This window comes from Doryrhamphus excisus, linkage group LG10 (assembly GCF_037039965.1).
Source record: "Doryrhamphus excisus strain RoL-2023G ecotype Guam linkage group LG10, RoL_Dexc_Guam_v1.1, whole genome shotgun sequence".
Classification (NCBI taxonomy): Eukaryota; Metazoa; Chordata; class Actinopteri; order Syngnathiformes; family Syngnathidae; genus Doryrhamphus; species Doryrhamphus excisus.
The window spans coordinates 6112935-6130743 of NC_136366.1; the positions used below are offsets into that span (position 1 = coordinate 6112935).

General features: G+C 42.4%; 1 protein-coding gene across 2 annotated transcripts in view; it reads left to right on the forward strand.

Moving 5' to 3' along the window:
- dym (dymeclin) overlaps nucleotides 1-17809 on the forward strand; it is a 47444-nt gene that overhangs the window by 23117 nt on the left and 6518 nt on the right. For both annotated transcript variants that reach the window (XM_058051600.2, XM_058051609.2), the window contains 2 exons: nucleotides 9777-9959; nucleotides 13460-13573. In XM_058051600.2, coding sequence (XP_057907583.2) covers nucleotides 9777-9959; nucleotides 13460-13573 — 297 coding nt within the window. The remainder of the gene's footprint in view (nucleotides 1-9776; nucleotides 9960-13459; nucleotides 13574-17809) is intronic.

Here is a 17809-nt window from a genome sequence, read left to right on the forward strand (position 1 = left end):
GCTAGCTTCATTGGCCACTCCAAATTGTCTGTAGGTATGAATGTGAGTGTGAATGGTTGTTTGTCTATATGTGCCCTGGGATTGGTTGGCCACCAGTCCAGGGTGGACCTCGCCTCTCGCCCCAAGACAGCTGGGATAGGCTCCAGCACCCCGGTGACCCTTGTAAGGATAAGCGGTAGAAAATGAATGAATGAATGTTTGATTTAAACTGATGTCGTCTTCGAGGCTGTATAGTTTTCATAGTATGCCACAGAGGTTCTCACCTGAAACTGAGCCGAACTAGTAGAGCTCACTGGAAGAGCAGCAATTTAATTTATGCATTGTTCACATGCCATAACATTTAGCCACAATAAAGAGATGCTTTATTCAGAAGGACATTGAGGGCAGCAAAAACTGCCATGATCTAGAGCTAAGCCACAGAAACAGGACAGCTAATGTGTGTGTAGTATTATTTATTGTGTTTTCCTTGCCGTATATCCTCAAATGCATACCAAGTACTACATATGATGTTTTGCAAAGGAAAAGCATCAACACCAAGGAGCGGCGTGTTGAAAAGCTACATGAGATGAGAACAGAACCATGCGGGAGGAAGTGCATTTTGCAGCAGGAGGGGAGGTTGGCTGCTCCAAGGGAGGGGGGCTAAGCAGACAGGGCATCTGGAAACAATGTCATCTGGCCGGCTCTGCAGAGAGAACTTATGTTTGTTTAATGTGGGGTTGCCTGGACATGTAATAGGTCTCTTAAAGCAAGGGAAGGAACCACCTTTCATGAGCTAATGTATAATCTAATCTAAAAGCTAATGTGTAATCTTAAACAAAAGGCCTGCAGTATGCCTCGCTCTATTGTTCACTTTTACCTGCATGTCAAAATCTGTCAATGAGCACTTTCTCTTTGCCGAGATAAGCCATCCCCCTCACAGGTGTAGTATATCAAGATCTAATTGGACAGCATGATTATTGCACAGGTGTGCCTCAGGGTGGCCACAATAAAAGGTAATTCCAAACACTGCAGTTGCATTGAAGGAAGGTGACTGCAGGAATATGTTTCTCCGACTTTGGTCGTGCAAACGTGGGGCCATCAGGGTTCATAACCAACTTGAGTGGGCAAAAGCTCACGTTCCATGGTGTCTGGCACTTGGGGGTGGGGTGGGGGGGGGGGGGGTTCTCTTCTCATGGACCCATGTTCATTTGACTGTACCGATTGCAACGGATACAATAAAACTGCACATCTTGGAGTGGCCTTTTATTGTGGCCAGCCTGCGGTGGGAGCAAAAATGTGTTCACATGTTTATATTTTTGTTGTGTGTATGGGTGAGAGTACGTATATATGAGAATACTTTATTAATTAGGCTGATTTTGTAGTATTCCATATAGCCATGTTAGATACTACATTATGTACTGTTGTGTGTATGCATACATTTCTTAAATACGTATATTGCTATATACAGTATATCCATGCAACGTATGCACACACGCAACAACAACAAGCCGCACCCCCACCCCCCCTTCCTATATGTGTTGTGTTTATGCTGCTGTGTCTGGTTGATGTCAGCCAAGCAAGGTGATGGGCGAGAGGCCCTTTTAGCCCCTTAGGGGCCCCCGGGGTCCCCACTACAAGCAGACCAGCTCTCTAGGGGTGGCTGCTATTTTTTTTCTGTTATGTATATAAGTATATATGTATATTTATATGTGTGTGTATATATATATATGTATGTATATGTACACACATGAAGAAACATAGTCTACTAAAACCATTTGGTTTGTAACTGTTAAGCATCCATGCATTGCCTGCTTATTATTGTATGAGTCGTTGAAAGATTTTCATTTTACATGCTTGCTTTTGCTCTTCAAAGCCTGCAGCCTGTCAGTGTCGTGCGCTATGACAACTACAGTATTACTACAGCAACAACGTCTGCAACAACGAGTATGGAAATGATGCACATGCACACAAAACACGAGTGTTTACCGAAGTAAATATGCCTCCGTTTGTTCTCTCCTTGGCGCGCTCGTGGCAATTTCACTGATTTTGTGCAACCAGACGCAGCATTTGCATAACCAAATTATTGTGTGCGAGAGATTAAGAAGGAAGAGGGTAAGAATTTGGATTTAGGAAGCTTGTGGGGAACTTTCTGGGAGCTATGTTAGCCTGTTAGCTCTGTTAGTTTTTCCATCTATTTTCCCCCCTCGTGATTTTCAAATATTTAGCTTCTGAGTGTTGGTGTGCCAAGAGTCTTTTTTTTCATATGAAAGTGAACAAGCCATAATCTTATGTGATAAGTTATATATGTGAAGTGTGTGTGTGTGTGAAGTGCAGCTCATTAGCATTAAAGCTACAGACACACGACTTGTACCCGGCATCACGATTAGAATTGGGGAACCTTACATGATGTCATTTGCTCTCTTGTTGAATTCTGAATTGTAGATCTTCCTCAGTATATGTTTGAAAGGAAGACGTGATATTTCATCCTTTCTCTTTGGGTCGTATTACATTTGAACGTTGTAGAGAAATGTTTCCTCAGAGGATTGTCGTTGTTAGTGCATCATCCATCACAGAGACCTACTCGTCGACGTTGGCCATTTCTTCAACAAAATGAGCCCCCCGGTCTCGCCTTTAGGTATCAGCCGAATCAATCAAACTTTTATTTTGTGCTAACGCTAAAATAAAATTAAAATCTAACCATCATCACAAATTCTAAATGAACTCTTTCCCTCATTATGTCAAGCTCTGGATTGTCAGCGGGGGGGCCGCTATTCACTGTGGGGCCCACTCATTACAGACGCATCCTGCTGAGAGGAAGACTATATATACAGTCTTTTCTTTTCTTTCTAGTCTCATCTTTTGGGATATTTTTCTTGGTCGGACATTAATATTAATACACTGCAAGCCCAAGCAGTTAGTCGTCTGTCTCCTTGAATACAAGCTGGTCTATCCTCCTTCACTGTCTGAGTGTCCTCTCGGTCACAAGGAGCATGACCATGCAGTGAATCAATGATGATCTTTTCTGATTAAAAAATACTATGAAATGAAGAATTGCAAGTTTGTGTGGAAAATAGCATCCTTTGACTTTTCCATATGTGGTCTTTTGCTCGTTCGGACACCTTCCTTCTTCATGCAGGTTACATTTCTGATGTATGTGTGACAGTGCTCTGCAAACATGACGTGATTATGACATGAATAAATGCAGGTCAGACAATGACCTATTTTAAAAACTCCCAAAAGACACGACAGTCTGGCGCTGCTGATGCTGATGCTGATTCTGATGCTGATGCTGCTCAGTCAGTCTGACCCACAGTTGTCCGTCCACATGGTGTATGTTTCTCTGCTCCACTTCTATCTTCCATCTTGTTTTTTTCCATCTATTTTCCCCTCCCGTGATTCTCAAATATTTAGCTTCTGCGTGTTGGTGTGCCAAGAGTCTTTTTTTTTTTCATATGAAAGTGAACGAGCCATAATCTTATGTGATAAGTTAAATATGTCCTATTTTTTCCACAAAGAAACAATGAAGAGAACCGTATTTTTAGTGAAAAGTCATAACCTTGTGCGAATATTTTTTTTTCAAATAAAGTTGTAGTTTAAGTGTTTTTACATAGCGACATTAACAAATGGTATGCTGGAGCCTATCCCAGCCACGATTAACAATATGAACAATGAAGTTGCATTTGTTTAAGAAAATAAATCAGAATCCTCTGAATAAAGTTTGGGGGTTTTTAAGGAAAATGTCCCATTTTTATTAGATTAAAGTCTTTTTTTTTTTTTTTTTAGAAAATTTCAAAAAATATTTTTAAATCTTGTCGCCTGACAAGATTAAAGTTGATACTACATTTATTTGATAAATATAGATATTTTTGAAAGAAGTAATTATATGATAATATAAAATATGATAAAGTAAATAATTATATGATAGAAGTCACATTGTTGTGGGAAGAAACACGAAATGAAAACCGAATTTTTGTGAAAAGTCATAACCTTGTGCGAATTTTTTTTTTTCCAAATAAAGTTGTAGTTCAAGTGATTTTACATGCCGACAGTAACTAATTGGATGCTGGAGCCTATCCCAGCCACGGTTAACAATATGAACAATGAAGTTGCATTTGTTTGAGAAAATAAATCATAATCCTCTGAATAAAGTTTGGGGTTTTTTAAGGGAAAAATGTCCCATTTTTATTAGATTAAAGACTTTTTTTAATTTTTTTTTTAGAAAATAAAAAAAAAAATTTTTATCTTGAAAATCTCGAAAAAGTTTTAATTTTTTTATCTTGTCATCTGACAAGATTAAAGTTGATACTGCATTTAATTGATAAATATTTGACATCTTAATATTGATTGTGGTTAACTTATTATATGATAGAAGTCATATTGTTGTGGGAAGAAACACAAAGCTTCATTAGTAAGGAGCGTGTTTACATTCTCCATGTGACCAACTTAATATTACACTTGTATGACGTCCGAGGATGATATTTGCATCCTTTCCTGTGGGAGAAATTGTGATGGAAAGTGAATAAATCCGAGGTTCTGCTGTCGGGAAAAGTCATTGGAATTTCAACACCTTATAGAGTACTGCAGTTTTGTCGGTATGTTTTATATGAAAACGCCACCGGGCAAAATTGGTATGCAAGCATCCCTAGCTTTTCCCCGAGTCTTGTCGCCGTGTCCTTGTCATTATTAGCACTGTCTCCCGCTAAGCCCTCTTTGTCTGCCGTGCAACAGCCTGCAGTGAGCAGCCAGGGAATAAGCTAAGCTACTGGTTTAATGATGCCGGCGTCTACTTTACAGGGAGTTCCACGTCGGTGCCTCTTAGCGCCCTCCCCGTCCGCATGCAAAAAAAAAAAAGAAAGTAGGCTGTTTATTCCCGCCGTGCGCCCCCTAAAACGTCCTTGTCAGGCATATAGCGGAGGTCAAACACACCTGCCGTTATAACACGCGTGCTCCGCGGGAGAGCTGCCTCCTTTGCTGTCATTTCTGTGCAAATGTAAGATGGGGGCGCAATACCGACCGCTCACATCCAAGCTTGACGACAACACGGGAGGCTGGAAAACTAGGCAAGCAAACGAAATGAAAACATGCGAGGTGTCTTTTAGGCTGTCTGGGGATTCAAATTTGGGCACAACAAGCGCGATAGCATAGTGTGAAGGAGGGAGGAGGAGTTAAGATATTTAAATCCTGTCTGGGTTTCAAGTGTGGACCTCTTAATCTCACCCACTTGACAAACATACACATACAAGGCCAAGCAGACGTCTAGCTAGCCTATTTTCCTCTGACCTGAATTCCCTAGTGTGGCATTTTTTTTCCACTGCCAGGCCAATCTCATTAAGCCGCTGCAAGAGAACAAAACACACGCCACCTCACTCCCACACTGCATCGCTCTCATCCCTTTTCTTCCTCATCTCCTCATCCGTCACCCTCCTTTCCTCTCCGCCGCTCCGCTTCCATTTTACCTCGCTTCCGAAGGCGTCCTACTCAGCTGTCTCCCATTCCAGCCCCCTTACGTTGGCTCTAATTATGGGCCGCCACAGCGGACCGGAGGGGAGCGGGTGTAGCCAGGCGGTGGAGTCGAGCCCAGAGCACCTCCTCTTCCTCTACTTCCAGAGGCACAATCAATCCTCATTATGGCCTGCTCCTCTGCATTCCACTTACCTCCTCACAGCAGCCAGTTAGAGCCCCACGCCGCCGTGCGCCTTCCTGTTCTCCAGCCTGTGGAAATCAATGTGCTGCATGGGCCATGCGCAGCGTAATGCAGTTATTTCATGTGATGTTTGTGTGTTCTTGTAAAAGAAATAAGCCAACAGTTACTTATGAGATACGGGTATTGTTGTCGACAAACAAGAAAAAGTTCTGTTTAAGATGGTTATCCCAGATTTGGATTCTCGTCTCCCAATCAGCTTGCCGTTGCCGTCTCGCCACACTCCTGTTTTGGAATCTGGTCTTAGTCGGTATTAGCAAATTCTTGGTCAAAAACAAGGTCATCAGGAGAACAAAGAGGTTTGTCTGTCCGCCTCAGGACAAAAAGGCTGCTATTTGCTGACAATTGATGTTTGCTAAATACAAGGATGAAGAGTCTTGAACCAGTCATGATGTGCTATATACAGTAAACCTCGGATATATCGGAAATTCGCTCACAACGGACAGATAAAAAAGAACCAATTTTTCTGTAATGCATTTCCAATAAAAATTCATTGCATATATCGGATTTTTTATAACGGATTTCGCCTATTTCGGACAAAATCTCGCATATATCGTATGGCCGCATCGTGTCTTTCTCCTGGTTCCAGATTTAGGACAAATATAAAAGTGAGTGACGTCAATAATACTAGCACAGCAGTGAATGAGATCTTAACCTCACTATTGGAAATAACGTAGGCCTGACGGGCGTAACAGGGCCTAGCTTAATTAACAATTTGTTATGCTCAGAGTCCAATAAAGTTAAATTCTCATTACCTTACGTCTCTTTTCATTGCCCAGTCCAGGTACATTGGAAACATAGTCAAGGAAGTGCCTTTTTATAACGGATAAAATCCGATTTACGCATATACCGGATATAAATTCAATATATGCGTAAAACGGACATTTTCCGGTATACGCATATAACGGATTTCGCTTATATCGGACAAAACCAGTGGGAACAATTGAATCCGATATATCTGAGGTTTACTGTATATCACTATATTGACACTTACTATGGTACCCATTATGTCATTGGATGGTCATATCACCTCGTACTTCGGTACTCCCTCTTTAACATACGGTAGCGCCTGTTTCCAGTGCTTCTGACTGACAGGAAATATGTTATGCGTGCCTGTTATGATGCATGAACATCAGCGGGATCTTCTGTTTCTGGGATTTGGGCTATTTCCTTCTTCTTTGATTTGTACTTTATTACAACGCTGACTGCTGACATGCTCACGGATTGGTTACTGGATTGCTTCTTGGTCATCGAAGGAGCTCCAGAAAATATTTTAATCATTTTTTTAGTTCATATAGCAGGAGATGATAATGATAATCTAATATATCCTTTTGGTTGCCATCACCTGCATGCATCACCTGATGTTCTCTTATTGGATGGATCTTACTATCCCAAACTAGAACTCAAGTGCTCAGACTGAACACATGAATTGTTTTACACCTCCTGTGCCTTCTGGAAATTCAGGGGGGTTTGATGAAAGTCGGCAGTTATCACATTTTCTGGAGCTCCTTTGAGCACAAAACAATCCGGTGCCTAAACCCTGCCATCTTCTGCTGAGTATTGCCCTTTTTCTTTTCACTTCAAATTAGATTTGAGGTCGACTCCAACCTGCAGCTTGGAGACCGTCACCAATTCACCACTGGTTTGATGGAAGGGTCACAGTCGCAGTACAAAGCGTGGGACCTTACCACGTCATTGTGGGATCTTATCTGCTGTGCTGTCATAGCAGAGTAGAATAAACGTTAATGTTATCTAATCTGAGTGGCGGCGGTCTCTGCGGGCGTTGACATATTATTTTGAACACAGTAAGAAAAGAATAAAGCACTTTCTCATGAAAGGCCGATGGAAGAATTGCATTTGATTCTGATGTTTTTGCTATCTTACTGTAGGATCATCGTGAGAATTTAAAATGAATAATGACATGCTCTTCAATGTGGAGCCTGCATGACTGTATCAAGCATGTAAAACCTCTGGTAGTGGTTCGCCATGTCCACTAAGACATACACTAATAATAAATGATAATAAATGCAATATTTTTATAGATAGAACATAGGAAATGTGTTGATGACTTTTTAAATAAGTTTTTTTTACCATTATTAGAGCCCTGTAGACATGAAATAACCCCCCTATAGTCATGTTTCCAATCATATTTATAGGTTATCACATGGTTTGTCTGGTATCAGGCCAGTATCTAAACAGTGTAAACACCATAATTGCAAAAATATTTCAACAATAATATGTTGACAGAGCACAGACGGCAGCGCTGTGTGTTCACGCTTGTGCGCTGTTCTCTGATTGGTTGTTTCACGGGCAGGATACCAGAGCAGCAGTGGACAGCTACGGGGGCTGATACTGGACATGGTTAAACTCTATATTTTATCAGTATCACTGCCCTGGGCTTTGACACAGTATCATTTCGGCCTTTTCCTGTATTGTTCATGGGCAGTTTCTAGGGTACAGGGCCAATTAATACTGTAGTATGTGATAATATCCAGTAGATACCATCAGCCATTTGACATAAATAAGACTCATGCTCATGTGTGTTTTAATAAATGTCTTCTACACAACTCTACAGAGTTGGGTTTAGCTGGAGTACGGCCACAACAGTAGCTCCTGTTGTTATGATGATGATGACTATTATTATGTTCTTGTATCCGTAGTGAGATGAATGAGTATCAAATAATAAAAGCCTGTCATTCCACATCTGCTGTGAGTGTCAACTACCATTCATCAACGTCTTGTATTGTCTTGTACTCTATTTATATTTCAGTTCATTTACAACATTTTGATGCTTGAACGTCTTTCATTTCGGCCATTTGCTTAAGACCCCGTCACACTTTGCACAAATCAAACAGAACTAGCTGGAATGAAAAAGTAAAAAAATCCGGAATTAGAAATTCGTATAAAGTTTAGTGAAGCGTTGAGAATGTTTAGCATGCTTTTGAAATATTGTAATATAGTAGTTTATTGTAAGAATACAGTCCGAGCGCAGTTATGGAATGGAATGGCCTTTATTGTCATTATACAAGATGTACAACGAAATTGGAGAGCTTCTCCTTTCAGTGCAGTAGTCAAGTTTAAAAAAAACAAAAAAAGTATATAAAGTAGAGTAAGAAAGACAATTTAACAAGATATATACAAGATATCCAAAAATATACACATAGTATTGCACAGGAGCATATACAGGAGCAGATATATTAATTTCAGTGCAATGATCAATGGGTCATAGTGCAAATAATGACTGGTGTATACAGATGAGTAAAGTCACATATGACTTCGCAGTTCGATATATTTCATATTAAGTTTTGATCACGCTCAAAACATTTGGGCCAGCCGCAAGAACAGGCCCTAATGTTTGGAATGCACTCAGAATGACTTTAAGTATTCCGGAATAAACCACAAATTTTCATTCCAACGGCATTCTGGGCTATTCTAGCTCTTGTGTGACTCAGGTATGAAATATGCATTTTTGGACCAATAATAGGCCTCGTCAACCATGCAACGGTGACCATTTCTTCATCTTTTTTTTTTGGAGGGAGCGATATGAAAACAATGTAGCGAGAGATGAATTTACCTTTGGTGTTTTTCATTGCCCTTGTATCTTTTGATGAACAGATGATTCCTGATTGGGTGAACATGGGTGCACAAATGTGAGCAAGACTGGTTCGAAACATGGCCACCATCTAACACAACATGCCGCAGGGACGTAGTGGGAATTAGTAACATCATTGACCATTTGTCTAATTGTTATGAGCATTGAGGATGTCTGGATAGTGTGTATACTAACATGTTTTCCAAAATATTTTGAGCACAACTTATAGAGGGCGTCACCAATGTAATTTCTGTGTTTTTACATACTGTAACATCATTATTGTGTAGGTTCCAAGGCCACCTCGCCGCCCCTCACCAATACTCTCGTTGCTTCCCTTTTCCCCTTCGACCCCCAACTTACACAGACGAATCTGTCTTGCAGAATCCATTTAAAAACACAATTATCTGTGAAAGTGGTGTTGTGGGAAGCCAATTAACCTTTAACATCCTCCTCCTCCTCCTCCTCGTCTTCTCACCCCCCCCCCCCCCCCCCCCCCACCCCCAGGCTCAGGACCTGAACGTGATTGAAGAAGTGATCCGCATGATGCTTGAGATTATCAACTCTTGCCTTTGCAACTCCCTGCACCACAACCCCAACTTGGTGTACGCGCTGCTGTACAAGAGGGAACTCTTTGAGCAGTTCAGGATGCACCCTTCCTTCCAGGACATCATGCAGAACATGGACACGGTCAGTAGCCCAAATTAGCACGCCAATCATGGATGACTCCTATTGTTCACACAGGAGGGTGTTAACTTCAGCCCATCGGCAGCAGATACCAAAGCAAGTACATGAGTCAATCAAATGTGCAGGCTTATCGGCTGCTACTGAAATGTTGCAAACGGGTTCACAGTTTCAGCTTTCGGGATTTAGAGACAACTTTTTTCGTTTAGTTTTGCACAATGTGACTAGGTTCTCGGCAGTTCCCCAATAATAGTAGGGGTGTCAGAAGATCTCATGAGATTAAAAAGTGACGAGATTTCTCGTTCAGAACGACTCCCTGGGCGCCTGGCCTGGGCCAATAATGAATAAATAATTTAATCCCACTATAAATTAAAATGAACTAGAATTTTGCCTGCATGTCTGTGAAACCTTGTCTCTGTCTCTGTGGGTGGTGACGGGGCCGAGAGCATACACACCGAGTGCAGAAGAACGTAACGTGTAACCATGTTTGTGCTTAAGTGTTACCAAAAGTTCCCCAGTGTTGGAGCCCCCGCAGAAAATACTTCTTGTTGAGCGTCGGTTTCTGGACGGAGCGTAGGGTACAACTAGGTCAACCAGGGTGCCAACCCATGTCATATTTTGTAGACCAGTAACAGAACCTTCAAGTGGCATTAGATGAACTGGGAGCCAGTGCAGGTTGGCTAGAACTGGAGAAATATGCTGGAATGTACGCATCCTCGTAAGAAGTCGTGCTGCAGGCTTTTCGAACTTGACTTTAGAAGACCAGAAAGCAGCACATTACAGTAATCAAGGCGAGACGTGACAAATGTATGGACGAGGGTCTCTGCATCAGTGGTGGATAGAATAGGCCGTATCTTAGCCATGGGGCCTGGATGAAAAAATGCTGTTTCGGTAGCATTCTTAATGTGTCCAATCCGATATCACACCCAAATTTTTTTACTGAGGCACTTTGGGCAATGATGCTTTTATCAAAACTCAGAGTGTTGTCCTTAAACAGGCCACTCTGTTCATCAGGACCAATGAGGACCAAAAGTTCCAGGACATCCATTGTTTGATATCAACGAGACACGCCTGGAGGTTAAAGCAGTCCCGTGGGTCGGTTAGCTTTCATGGCAGAAACAGCCGAGTGTCGTCGGCATAACAGTAAAATGTTATGCCGGTGATGGCTCCGAGCAGCCACATGTAAATATTGAACAGAAGAGGGCCAAGCACTGATCCTTGTGGGACTCTGCATGTGATACCACAGTACTCAGAAGTCACATCATCACAAACTACACGATGTGTCCGATCCCCTAGATGAGAGTAACACCAATATGCGTTTGATGACGTTCCAGTACGATAGAGTCCTGCGATGTAGTACTACCAATATTGAGGGGGTGTCACCATCCATAGATAGAAGAAGGGCTGATTCAGTGAAACCAGACCAAGAGGTTGTAATATAAACTATTCGAGGCCATGTGATCATTGAGCTGTTGTGCTACATTTTTTTCAAGGATTATGGAAACAAATGGGAGGTTAGACACCGGCCTATAGTTAGAAATACTCTCAGGGTCGAGGCTTGTTTTTTTTTTTTTCAGTAAATGTGGAATCACCGCATTTGTGAAAGCTGCAGGCACAGTGCCGCAGGAAAGTGATTTATGATATTTAAGATTGAAGGAGCGAGCGAACGGTCAACACAGGAAGTGGCAAACAGTAAACAAGCAGTAAAATATTAAATTGAGATTGAGATTTTTGGCTAATTCCAGAATAGTGTGGATTGCAGTCGTCTAGACGTGATGAAAAAAAGCGTGCATGACTTGTGTCGCGAGGATAAAAATACTGTACTGTATATATTGTATATATTATAAAGAGGTGTCATAAGTAAACAATCATTGAATAAATAAACAACCCAACCGCTGTATGTGAAATGCCACATTGCATTACCGCATGCAGAGCCGTTAGAGGAGGTAGTATCGATAAACGAATCAGTCCTTGCCATGTAGAGAGACTCCGTGTCAAATATTCATTAACGGTGTTTGCGGTGGGGGGACCTTGCAAGAAAAGACTGTCAGTCATAAGCGTTATCAGTCAAGTAGAAGAAGGGGAAAAGGAAGCCTAGCTGTCTCCACGGCAGTGTGGAGGGAGGGGGTTGTTGCCATAGGCTCCGCTGTTATCCGTAAGTATGAGGAAGCATGCTAACTGGAATCCCTCGCTTAAGTCAGCTTCCCTGAGGCTATTCTCCGAAGCCTTCCCGACTTTGCAAATCCATGTGTGTGTAGTATGAGATTGCGGATGAGGAGCTGCTGTTTTTTTTTTTTTTTTCTTTCTGTTTCGCTCCTCTAAATTAACCCCGTATGGGAGGCCTTCAGAGTTGATGAGCAGATTAGTATTCCATGTAGACACACATAATGTTCATGTGGGCTGTGCTGAGAGCGTAAAGCAAATGAAGAACTACTGCATGTGGATGTGTTTAGCAGCGGTTGGTTTGGCACCGTTTTTTTTTTTTTCAAGCTTTAAAAAGAATCAGTAAAACAGAGATTTTAATTATCAAATATCAAACATAGCTCCAGGGAGGGACCTAGCGCAGCGCTACAAACATCAAGCACAGACTGTCCTTGATCTCTTGTTTGGGATGAAACCCGCTAGGCATTAAAATGAGTGAATAACTTATTCCAAAGTAGGATAAAACACGCTCAGGCCCTCTGGTGAGTTTGTAATCCGAAATGCTTGATGCATACTTTTAACTAAGAATGTGTAAAGACGACCTTTGTAGGGTGTGCGCTTTCTACCACTGTACAATATTTCCATTTGCAGTCTCAACTATGGCTGTTGTGTTCAAGTCCCATCAACATGAGCAATGTGAGCGCTTTTTCTTGTGTCTTTCACATAGGGCCCTATAGCTTGGTTAAAGCCACATATTGCACTCTGGTGTCATCATATATGGTGCGGATTAAACCAGTGAGAGCGGCCACTTGATATCAAGCTTCAATGAGATAAGGATGAGACGAGAGCCTGTGTTTCAAAGAAAGCAAGGAGCTTTGTTGCTTATGAAAGACGCCAGCTGATTTCATTGTCCTCCGTTTTTGCATGAGCCTATGCAAGACCCGTAGGTTATGTTCAGTTCAGTTTGAGCAGTTCATGCTCAAGTACAGTGCGCCACCAAAGTGGGCACAAGCCTCGCATTTCAGCAACCAATTATGTAGAAACCACAATATTTTGATAATAGATTGTCCTTGAACCTAAGTAAAATTAAAATCATGCTGTTTGCTAACAGTAGAAAGGACATGCGCCAACAAATACAAATAGACGGAGTGGACATTGAAAGGGTGAATGAAAAAAAATTCTGGGGATCACAATAGATTAAAATATGAGCTGGAAACCTCATATTACAAATATACAACATAAGGTGGCCAGAAATATTTTAGTGTTGAACAAAGCAAAATCTGTTCTCAATGAACTACTGGTGTGGCACACATATGGCAGCGAAGTCCTGGTTTGTCATTGTTCCCTGTTTCCCAACCTTTCAGGTAATTGGCTTCTTCAGCCAGCGTCTGGAGCTAGCAGGAAGTGACCTGTCTGTTGAGAGGGTTCAAGAGGTCATCATGAAAGGCGCCCAGGCGTTGCCCAAAGACAGGTTGAAGGTAAGTCATACCACAGCCATGCATGCAATCGTGGGCCAAGACTGAAATCAGTATTCATGTGGAGAGACCAGTGTGGTGAACGGGTGCTGTAAAATGGACCGGTGAGAAAGGAATTGCCAAAGATAGAAGCAGTGGGACATGAGACAAAAGGCCAAAGCCCAATTCTCATTAGCCATGATGCCCGTCTTCCTTCCATCCCTGCCAGCCTGCTCTCCGCGAACATGTAATGACATTTCAAGGAGATGGGATGAGGGGCGGGAGGGCACTTTGTCATGGGAAGGGTGGGGGTAGGTGGGGTTTATAAATCTGCCACATCGCCTCGTTACCCCACCCTCCCACCACTCCTGGCGGTTTGCTAACTCCCGCCCCCTCCCGATGCGCCGCCATTAATCAGTGAGGAAATATGTATCCAGCGGTTTCTCCGCTCGGCTCCTCGACCAGCGCTGAAGCTCTTAATTGCACGTTTCATCATGTGTTTCATGTTCTATACTTGGCGGCCGGCTGCAAGGCATTGGTCTCGCAGAAGAGGGATGGTGCCTGGCCCTTGAACTCGGCACCTCCGAGAGCTGACGTAGCCACGGACGGTACACCCGTGGAGCTATGTGTCCTTCAGCAGTGCCGCTCCTAGCGTCAACACGCATTGACGGCGTCAGCTGTGCTACCCGGCGTGCCAACATGCAACCATGCATGCCACTTCCCTGTGTGTCAGTCCGCACGTGTCCGCGTTTGCGCTCACATCGACGCTCCACTATCATCTGAGTGCTTTGTGCCTCCAGAGGGCGACATGAAGTGAAGAGACAATCTGGCCAATGTCTCCTCCGGGAGACGTGGTCGCCGTTTGATGGCGCCATCGCTCAAACAAACAGCTGTCTTTCACGTGGCGCATGCCTTTATCTCGTGAGCTCATTCGGTTACTCGGTCCCCCAACGTGAAAATCCATAGGCAGGATTAATGCTGCGTGGAATCATCAATGAATTGGTAATTATACTCAAGCTAAAAGCTCTTAGGAGCGAAGGCGCAGAGAAAGCTAACACGTTAATGGCGATGGGGAATTACTACATTGGTCATATATCATTGATTAAAAATACTCTAGCAGCTAGGATTCTGGTCTGTTCTTAAACTGCAGATACGCTCTCAGGCTGTAGCTATGGCTTCCAGGAAATCTTTCTACGAGGCAAGCTCAGGCGGATATGTGATGCCCATATGTGATGTCACAGTGAGCCAGTGTTAGAAAAAACTCTTTGAAACCGATCATTCACCGCCATCCCAAACTTCTTCCAGGGATCACTTCCAAATGCGCAAACCTCATTATCTGAAACTTTAGCACCAGAATGCAACATTCTAACTACATCAAAAGCATCACAAGTCCTGTTATTAATTATTCCAAACTGCTTGTGTCCGACTTGCTCCTCCATAGAGATAACCTTTTGTGGGTCTACCCGCTGAAAGATCAGTTTTTTTCCTGACGTGGGGACAAAGGGAACAGATTATAAACCGACAAAATACACCGTTGTCCCATTGTCAGAGAAAACCGTTGAAAGCCAAGACGGCTGTTTGCTCAAGACATTGCATTCCGACACAAAACGTAGACATGCAAAGTAGGCCCCAACTGTAGAAAGGGTTTGAGGAAGGCAGAAAATGCCCCAGGGACGACCCTCACTCAACCGTCTCCCCCAGCTGTGTGCGTGTTGTTACAGGACGTGTAAGTCGGTACGATTCTCTAAATATACTCAAACAAAATAAATGTTCCCATTTTTATGAACCAAACTCAAAGATCTAAAAAGGATGTTCTTGTGCATAAAATGGTTAGGGTTAGGGTCTAAATGACAAGATTCTTACTTATGCTAACGATGTTACAGGGTAAATGACACGGCTCTTACCTATGCTAAAGATGGTAGAGGCTAAATGACACGGTTCTTACCTATGCTAAAGATGGTACGGGCTAAAGGACATGGTTCTTACCCATGCTAAATGACACCGCTTTTACCTATGCTAAAGATGGTACAAGCTGAATGACACGGTTCTTACCTATGCCAAAGATGGTACAGGCTAAATAACACAGCTCTTACCTATGCTAAAGATTGTACAGGCTAAATTACATGGTACCTACCTATGCTAAAGATGGTACAGGCTAAATGACACGGCTCTTACCTATGCTAATGATGGTACAGGCTAAATGACACCGCTCTTACGTATGCTAAAGATGGTATAGGCTAAATGACACGGTTCTTACCTATCCTAAAGATGGTACAGGCTAAATGACACTGCTCTTACCTATGCTAAAGATGGTACAGGCTAAATGACACTGCTCTTATCTATGCTAAAGATGGTACAGGCTAAATGACACGGCTCTTACCTGTGCTAAAGATGGTACAGGCTAAATGACACTGCTCTTACCTATGCTAAAGATGGTACAGGCTAAATGACACGGTTCTTACCTATGCTAACAATGGTACAGGTTAAATGACACGGTTCTTACCTATGCTAACGATGGTACAGGCTAAATGACACGGTTCTTACCTATGCTAAAGATGGTACAGGCTAAATGACACGGCTCTTACATATGCTTAAGATGGGATTGACTCTGTCAAGACGCATACAGAGACGTCACAAGCAGTCCATTTTACGTCTCACGGGACGCCAGTACTCACACTCATCGTCTTCATTCCTCACGTTTGATGGCTTCAGCTTGTTATATAATCAGCCCACAGACACAAGAGCCTGCCAAAGAAGCCAGAGTGGTATAAGTCTGGTATTCATGCAAAGGATGAAAAGGTGAATTAGTCGTGTAAGTCCAGCCAGCCCAAGTCTTACATGATGAATGAATTGTTTTTCCTTCCAATGTGAGGGTTGTTATACTTTATTTGACTAGATCATTTCATTAAAAGTAACGTAACAAGATGTTATGGCCTCTATGGAAACTTGCATTTGTTTTAGTCAGGTTGATTCATTACTACAACATTTTGACAGATGACCATTGACTGCTTGTGTGTTTGGGGGTGGGGTTCGTACTTGCTCCATGGCTACATTCTTCTCCGTCTGGCTCCGCTTTGACAGCACAAGGGAAGGGAACACGGCGTCCCCGAGTTAAGACCAGAGGCGAGGGCATGACCCGCCAGGACCCAGAACTAACTGATATGAGCTCAGGCCAAGTAGGCCCAGACAATTGCCAGACTTGAGGGCTGGGTGGGACGGTGGAGATATGTTCAGAGAGGAAGGCGCTGTGCAGACAGAGTCAGGCTCCAAGATAATATTGGGATGCACTATGGGATTTATTTTTTCCAGAAAGCGCTGGAACATTCTTTCTACCAGATATGCGGCCATATCGAAGACTTTTTGTGCTTGCTCCAATAATGACAAAGGAGCAAGAATGTTGCCATTTTGACACCTGAAACCAAGATATTGCTTCTGTTTTTACTCATTTTTGACTATCCGGTAGATGTGGAAACGTGATGATGTGTAGATGTGTTATTTTGCTAATGATGATAATATTATTGCCATTTTATTCATAGGAAGTACCGCAAATATTCTTACCAAAAATATGATAGCAAGTTAAACAGAAATTGATACAGCCAATACCAATTTTGTTCATCCACAAACCTGATGTTGCACTTGAACACATCCATAATGCAACTCATGCAACTGCATCCATTGACAAAAGCACCAACAATGCTCTACTTACATAATGTGACCTTTCTATTAACCAAGCAACAGCAACATTCTTCTTATTAGTCATGAACCTTGATATGCCGAAAAATGACTTTCCTGGTTTAGTCACGCCTCGCCACACCACACAGGTTAGCTGCTAGCTTCACCACACTCTCTCTTGTAATGCGCCAATGCCACCGCCAGAAGGTAACGCTGCATGTTGGAGCTGTGGCCACTGCTGCTGTGTTTCTGATTTCGAGTTTGTAAAAGTTGGAGCTGGGTGTGGTGTTCTTTTCTACGTAGCTATGTGAAATCAATAGAATCAAGGAAGTACCGGGAATGCTGGAAACGACCAAAATACAGCAAAATACAGCAAGTATTTCTATGTTATCATGAATACAACATATATACAACATGTACAGTAAAAAAGGCTAAAATGTTGGAGGCTTTGTAGGCAAAAATACTGTATTTTCTGGACTATAAGTCGCTCCGGAGTATAAGTCACACAAGGCCAAAAATGCATAATTAGGTAGAAAAAAACATTCATAATTTATTAAATATAAATACAAATAAATAATACATTTAAAT